This window comes from Lampris incognitus, chromosome 1 (assembly GCF_029633865.1).
Source record: "Lampris incognitus isolate fLamInc1 chromosome 1, fLamInc1.hap2, whole genome shotgun sequence".
In the NCBI taxonomy this organism is placed as follows: Eukaryota; Metazoa; Chordata; class Actinopteri; order Lampriformes; family Lampridae; genus Lampris; species Lampris incognitus.
The window spans coordinates 37,347,348-37,354,354 of record NC_079211.1 but is presented as its reverse complement, the minus strand read 5'-3'; the positions used below and the strand labels follow the sequence as shown (position 1 = coordinate 37,354,354).

The window sequence follows — 7,007 nt, the reverse complement described above, 5'->3', positions numbered from 1 at the left end:
GGCATTTTCTGGTAGAGCTCAATGGTTGTGGAACCCCCCCCCCCACACACACAAAAAAAGGCACAAAAAAAACTCAAAAAACTATGCCTTAGCTGTCACCAAAGATATTCCGCTTGAGGATATTTGGGAAAAACCAACATTGGCAACCAAGTTCAGAAGTTCAGTTTGATGTGGAGTCTGTTTGGTACAGTACCCAGTTAGCAGCTAGATAGTTGGCAGACCCACTGTAGGCCTGCGGTAAGGAAAACCTGGTGGGGACACAGTGGAGTTTGGTTCAGATGAATACGGGTCTTGATCTGAATTCGATGGCTCAGATGGGTGAATGGATGAATAGTGGTTTTGTCAGAATGAGTGATGAGGCCTTTATCCTTTACAATGATCCCTGACGCCTGAGATATACTGTGAATGTAAGCTACTACCATACATACACGCATGCTATATAGTTCTTTATAAGTCACATTGAATGACACAGTCTGCTTAATGCTAATGCCATTATCTTAGGCAAAATTTATATACACAAGTCTGTTTGGATTCCTATTAGTTTTAATGCCATATGCTTATTTGATACATTACTAAGGCATAATTTATGCTCAACGTTAAATACGTATACTGATACGGGCGGAGCCTTCTGTCCGTACTCTGTGTTTCGTCCGTATTTGTGCACTTTTACTGAAAGCTTATGGATACGGACGAAACGGAGCAGTGCCACCAGAAATCGTGGGGACAGTGTAGCCAATAGTTTAAGCTAGACCAGAGAAACACGACGAAGACATAAAAAAATGGCGGCACTCTCTGAGGAGAGGTTGTGCAAGTTGGTGAGAAATTTTGAACTTATCTATGACGTTACCTCGCCCGGGCACAAGGATAAACAATGACCTCCTCCACCATCGCCATGTTTGTTGCTTTCAGAAACTTTTGACTCCAAGCTACCCTCTAGTGGATGTGTTGCTTAACATTCATGCCAACGTAAAGGATGCATGAAAATATGTGGGCAGTGACTGGTACATTGTTTGAAATGGACGTATTTATTTTTGTACGTAAAGGGAGCATAAATGAGCCTTAGGGAGATTGGCGTTGTATCCAAGATACATAAAAACAGAGACAGATGACTCATCACACACACTTGAGATAATCTGAAGCCTTTGTTTAGAATAATACGAAGGAATTTCCTATGCTGGTGCTACAAAAAAAAAGGCTTCAAAGGAAATAGTGTGTCTCTAGCGATTAAATGGCAAAAAAAACTGTAAAAGCTCAATATGAGACATCTTTGGAATATTTTATAGATAGATTTCAAAAAGCTGGCTCTGAGGGAACTTCTCATGTGGATTGTTCTGTGTGATGCACCACTGGCTTCTTGTTTACACCAGTAATGTTTCACATCCTGACTGAGGCTGTGTATATAGCAATGTGTGTGGTTCTGGCAGAGTGAGGGACTTCAATACATGACCGCCGACGCAACTAGTTCGATCCTGGCTTTTTTTATTTCTTTTTTATGTCGGACGAGTCCACATAAGCTCTTGAGTATGGCGTTATTTTAGGGAGCAAGGTGGATGATTATGGCCATGTTGATGTGTACAATAATGTGTTTTGCAGGTATCAGAGGGTGGGAGGAGATGTGAACGTCAAAGCACCAATGCCGGCTGCTAGCCTTCACGCTAACACTGGTAGTGAATGTGCTGGTGCTGATGCACTTTCCCGTCTACATGCGAGTGCGTGTGAGTATGTATGTCCGTGTAAATCTTTGGGTAGACCTTGGGAGCCAGTCCTGTGCCTCCCTGAGCGAGAAGTAACTGCTGCTGATGGGCAACGTAGTCCTCGTAAGAAAGACAGTCTTTATCTCCGCCAGCCGGCTGAGGAGGCGCCATGGGACAGGCTCGGTCGCGGCTGGCTGTCGGTGGACGCTGAGAGGCAGGGAGAGCTGAGGAGGAAGAGGAAGTGGAGCAGGTGCGTTTTGATTGGCAGAACCAGAGGAGGGCGGTGCCCAAGATGAAGGCCACACCCGCTGGGATGCCGATAATGACCGGCCATGGGAGGCTGGGCGTTGTTACTGTGGGGATGGGAGAGAGGTGGGGCTTCAGGTCTGGGGGAGAGGAGAAAGAGGGAGAGGAGAGAGATGAGATGAGATATTTAAAGAAATGGGAGGACAAAAACAAAACATGATTAACAGAAAATCATCCATCAGGCCTCATAGGACACAGTAATGTGCTTGGCTTTCAGACTATAATGTAGTATATGAGTACTGTGTATGTATATGACCCAGAAGGTCATGTACATACACATAAATGCCAAGCACATTTCACTTTTTCAGTGCCTCTCCTATCTATCTATCTATCTATCTATCTATCTATCTATCTATCTATCTATCTATCTATCTATCTATCTATCTATCTATCTATCTATCTATCTATCTATCTATCTATCTATCTATCTATCTATCTATCTATCTATCTATCTATCTATCTATCTATCTATCTATCTATCTATCTATCTATCCATCCATCCATCCATCCATCTCTTTCAGTCTACTTACTACCTGGTAGAACAGTGAGATAGGCACTCCTGAAGCTGTAGCCCATAGTGTTGGCTCCCAGGCAGATGTACATGCCGGCATCCTCTTCCTTAGCTCTGGTTATCAGCAGCTTGTTCAGGTATGACCCGTCAGGGCGCGACCATACCTCCCCTGTGGGCAGGACCACGAACCGGTGGTCGCCGACCTTTTGTCCGATAGAATAAAGGAAGAGTGAAACAGATAAATCTGTCCTTGGTTTATAGCATATTTTGCAAACAATACTGTCCACAGTAGAGACCTGGAACTTTTGTGAAGCTGCTCGCTATCTGAATATTTTGTTTATATAAATATTCTTTATAATAGCATTTAATATCAGATCTACTTATTTACCATATTTTTTGATTGTAGCTGTGAACACTCTTCTTTTACTTTTTATTTTACTTTTTTTTAATTTTTTACTATTTTCTATTTTATGTGTTCTTTCACCATTTTGTGGGGTACTCTATTTTGTGTAAGGTACTTTGTAACAATTGTTTTGAATTATAAAACTACTGTACAAATTAATTATGATTTGAAATAATATTATTATAATAATATTTAATATAGCTATATTTCAGCTAGTATGCTTTGAACAGAAGGTGTGTGTAAATTCACTTGCGTGCATTCGGTACCTCGATGGTGGAGTTGTATTTGTTCTCGTCTCCCGTCTCGACTCTCTTGAGCCACTGGATGACCGGTTTGACGTCACTGCGGACTTTACACTGGAATGACGTGGTCCCCCCGTAGTCTACAGTGGTATTGACTGGGTGGCTACCAGTCAGAATGGGTTTAGAGTTGGTACGCTCTGCAGACGGGGGGGTGGGGGTGGGAGGAGACAAAGTGAGAAACAGATGACAGACAGGAGACAAAATGACAAAGTACGTTAAAAATTGAAGTTTACTTTCATTCTACAGAGTGTGAAAAGGGTATTTTGAAAAAATGACTTGTTACATATTCTACATGTTTGACTCCTTTTGAAAACCTGTTGCTGATTTTTAATCTGAACCATTTATGTAAATAATGGGGTGAGGAAAAATATCAATACAGCATAGTGTCACATTTTGTGTAGCAATATTGTATCGACACACACACAAACACCAAGTATAGATCTTTTATTATATAAATTGCAAATACGAATTAAACTTTGTGGTACAGTATGATTGAATGATTGAAGTGAGATGAACAGACGGAAAACTTAATCTTATGAGATAAAACAGATGTTGACAAAGTTTTCCTTTGGGGACATAATTTGCAGTCGATAAAAGGTAATAAAACACGATATATCGCAAAATATGTAACGTGATACTCAGCATCCAAAAGGAGTTGAATCAATTGCAACTGGACTTGGTATATATCCGTGAAGACGTTTCGCCTCTCATCCAAGAGGCTTCCTCAGTTTGCCTTTCTGACTAGACCAAGCTAGTCTGACTGAAAGGCACAAACTGAAGAAGCCTCTTAGATGAGAGGCGAAACATCTTCACAGATATATACCAAGTCCAGTTGCAATTGATTCAACTCCTTTTGGATAACCATGACCTGGATGAATGAGAACATTCACAGACATGATACTCAGCATATTGCAAAATGTTTAAAATCGCAAAACTATCGTATCGTGACTTAAGTATTGTGATAATATCGTATCGTGGGGCCTCTGGTGAGTCCCACCCCTACTAAATAATAATCAGTGTTATGTTAACCTTCTGACATGGTGCTGGACATTACTGTACTACTGTATCCTCTGTGTTAAGTGATGAAGAGAGCGATCCCATTGACTCCGACAACGGCCTGTAAGTGAATGCTCCGTCAGCAATGACAGTGTCTGAGTCTTTAGAGAAACCATGAGGACATTGACCGAAACGAATATGTTTTTGAAGTATTTTCTTATTCATTCGTCCTACCAACGATTGGTTTCATTTGCAACTTGCCATGACCATTAACTAGAGTTACAATGGCCATGTGTACTATTCACAGAGGGTCTGGGAATAGCTGCGATCACAGCAATGTAAGATGGCAACAGGGGGACACGTTAACACCATGCTGAAGGGAAGGGCTTGAACCCAGGCTCCTGCTGTGAGGCAACAGCCCTCAGCACTGTACTAATAAAACCATTTTCTTTCTTTCCTCTGCAAAAAGCATTTTTTTTAACCTCTTGTAATTGAATACCACAACAAGAGGCATAAAGAGTCACTGAATGAATACAATAAATGGTTTAAGGGCGTTGCAGTATCAGCCGGATTCAGCAGAATATCCTCCCTCGGTGCTAAAAAAAACACAGACAGGGCCCTTCCTTCAATCGTGTCTGCCTTTTCTTTTTCAGCGTAAAAAGCAGAATAAACACACCTGCCCTAAACATCCAGTGCTTAAAGCAAGTGTTTTTCTTTTTTCAAGTTACATTTTTCCTTCCACTGAAATCTCATGCAAATGCAACTGACGAGAATATATATATATATATATATATACACTACCGTTCAAAAGTTTGGGATCACCCAAACAATTTTGTGTTTTCCATGAAAAGTCACACTTATTCACCACCATATGTTGTGAAATGAATAGAAAATAGAGTCAAGACATTGACAAGGTTAGAAATAATGATTTGTATTTGAAATAAGATTTTTTTTACATCAAACTTTGCTTTCGTCAAAGAATCCTCCATTTGCAGCAATTACAGCATTGCAGACCTTTGGCATTCTAGCTGTTAATTTGTTGAGGTAATCTGGAGAAATTGCACCCCACGCTTCCAGAAGCAGCTCCCACAAGTTGGATTGGTTGGATGGGCACTTCTTTGAGCAGATTGAGTTTCTGGAGCATCACATTTGTGGGGTCAATTAAACGCTCAAAATGGCCAGAAAAAGAGAACTTTCATCTGAAACTCGACAGTCTATTCTTGTTCTTAGAAATGAAGGCTATTCCATGCGAGAAATTGCTAAGAAATTGAAGATTTCCTACACCGGTGTGTACTACTCCCTTCAGAGGACAGCACAAACAGGCTCTAACAGGTACTATTTAATGAAGATGCCAGTTGGGGACCTGTGAGGCATCTGTTTCTCAAACTAGAGACTCTAATGTACTTATCTTCTTGCTCAGTTGTGCAACGCGGCCTCCCACTTCTTTTTCTACTCTGGTTAGAGCCTGTTTGTGCTGTCCTCTGAAGGACATTATTTCTAACCTTGTCAATGTCTTGACTCTATTTTCTATTCATTTCACAACATATGGTGGTGAATAAGTGTGACTTTTCATGGAAAACACGAAATTGTTTGGGTGATCCCAAACTTTTGAACGGTAGTGTATATATATATATATACACACATTATCTGAACCGCTTATCCTGCTCTCAGGGTTGCAGGGATGCTGCAGCTTATTCCAGCAGTCATTGGGCGGCAGGCGGGGAGACACCCTGGACAGGCCGCAAACTTTTTCCACATTTAGCCAGTTTTGTCGCAAAAAAAAAAAAACCAAAAAAAAAACCAACAACAAAGGACTTGAGTGAGGTTACACAAGCTGTGAGTGATGAAGGTGTCTGACATGAAGTGTGAAGCTGGAAAAAGGGACGTCATTAACCACGCTCAGTTTTTCCACCTCAGCTACTCGGCCACCAAATATATTTAGAACAACAGCCTCCACAGCCATCCCTGATTCTGAGATGTTCTGCAAGAGTGTAATTCTGGGCAAGGCCAGGATCCACCGACAGCCTCAACCAGTTACCTTTGCTATCAAACTGATGAAATGTTAGAGCTCACAATGCCAAGTGCAAGAGGGTGAAAACAACTCAGCGTGAAGTAAAATGAACTCCGTGCTTGAAACAGAACCAGCACAACTGCTTCTTCAGTAACCGGAGTGTGTTGAACGCAGAGAAAAATATGTTAAAACCTATTCAAATGTGCGAAAATACAGAAACTACTAATCAGAACCCGTTCAGACACTAAGCCAGTCAGTATTCTAATAAATGTTCAAAATTGGTTTGGATGACATTTGGGGTTTAATTTCCTTTTCCTTTAAGGTGGTTGGAAAAGACAACCTGCTTAGGTAACATGCGTTTAATATGAAAGCCCTGTTTCTTCAGAGGCCGAGTTTCCTCCCAGGATCAACCTTGCCCACAAGTGAGTAAGCAAGTAAAAACCAAGCACAGACACATTTAAGGTATCCAACAGTAATGCAATAAGAGCAGAGTTGCAACTAACGATTATTTTCATTATCGGTTAGTCTTTTGATCAATTTCTCAAAGAATCAATTAATCACATAGTCTTTAAAATGTCAAACATAATAAAAATATACCCACTGCAAGTTCCCAGAGCCTAAAGTGGTGTCCTTGAAACTGTTTACTTAGTGTGATCAGCCACCCAAAGAAATAGATTCAAAAATCAATTGAAAAAAAAATCAATCAATTCAATCAGTGATCATTTTATAATGGTCTGAATCAGAGAAGGGCACGCAAATCTCAGCATTTGTGAATCTATGCAGC

The 7,007-nt window shown here is 40.8% G+C and overlaps 1 protein-coding gene across 1 annotated transcript in view; it reads right to left on the bottom strand.

Moving 5' to 3' along the window:
• Positions 1-1,622: 1,622 nt before the first annotated feature.
• Positions 1,623-7,007, bottom strand: part of fgfrl1a (fibroblast growth factor receptor like 1a) — a 99,088-nt gene continuing 93,703 nt past the window's right edge. The window contains exons 5-7 of the mRNA XM_056277562.1: positions 3,181-3,353; positions 2,534-2,714; positions 1,623-2,080 (exon numbers count right to left, since the gene is read on the bottom strand). Coding sequence (XP_056133537.1) covers positions 1,656-2,080; positions 2,534-2,714; positions 3,181-3,353 — 779 coding nt within the window. The 3' untranslated portion in view covers positions 1,623-1,655. The remainder of the gene's footprint in view (positions 2,081-2,533; positions 2,715-3,180; positions 3,354-7,007) is intronic.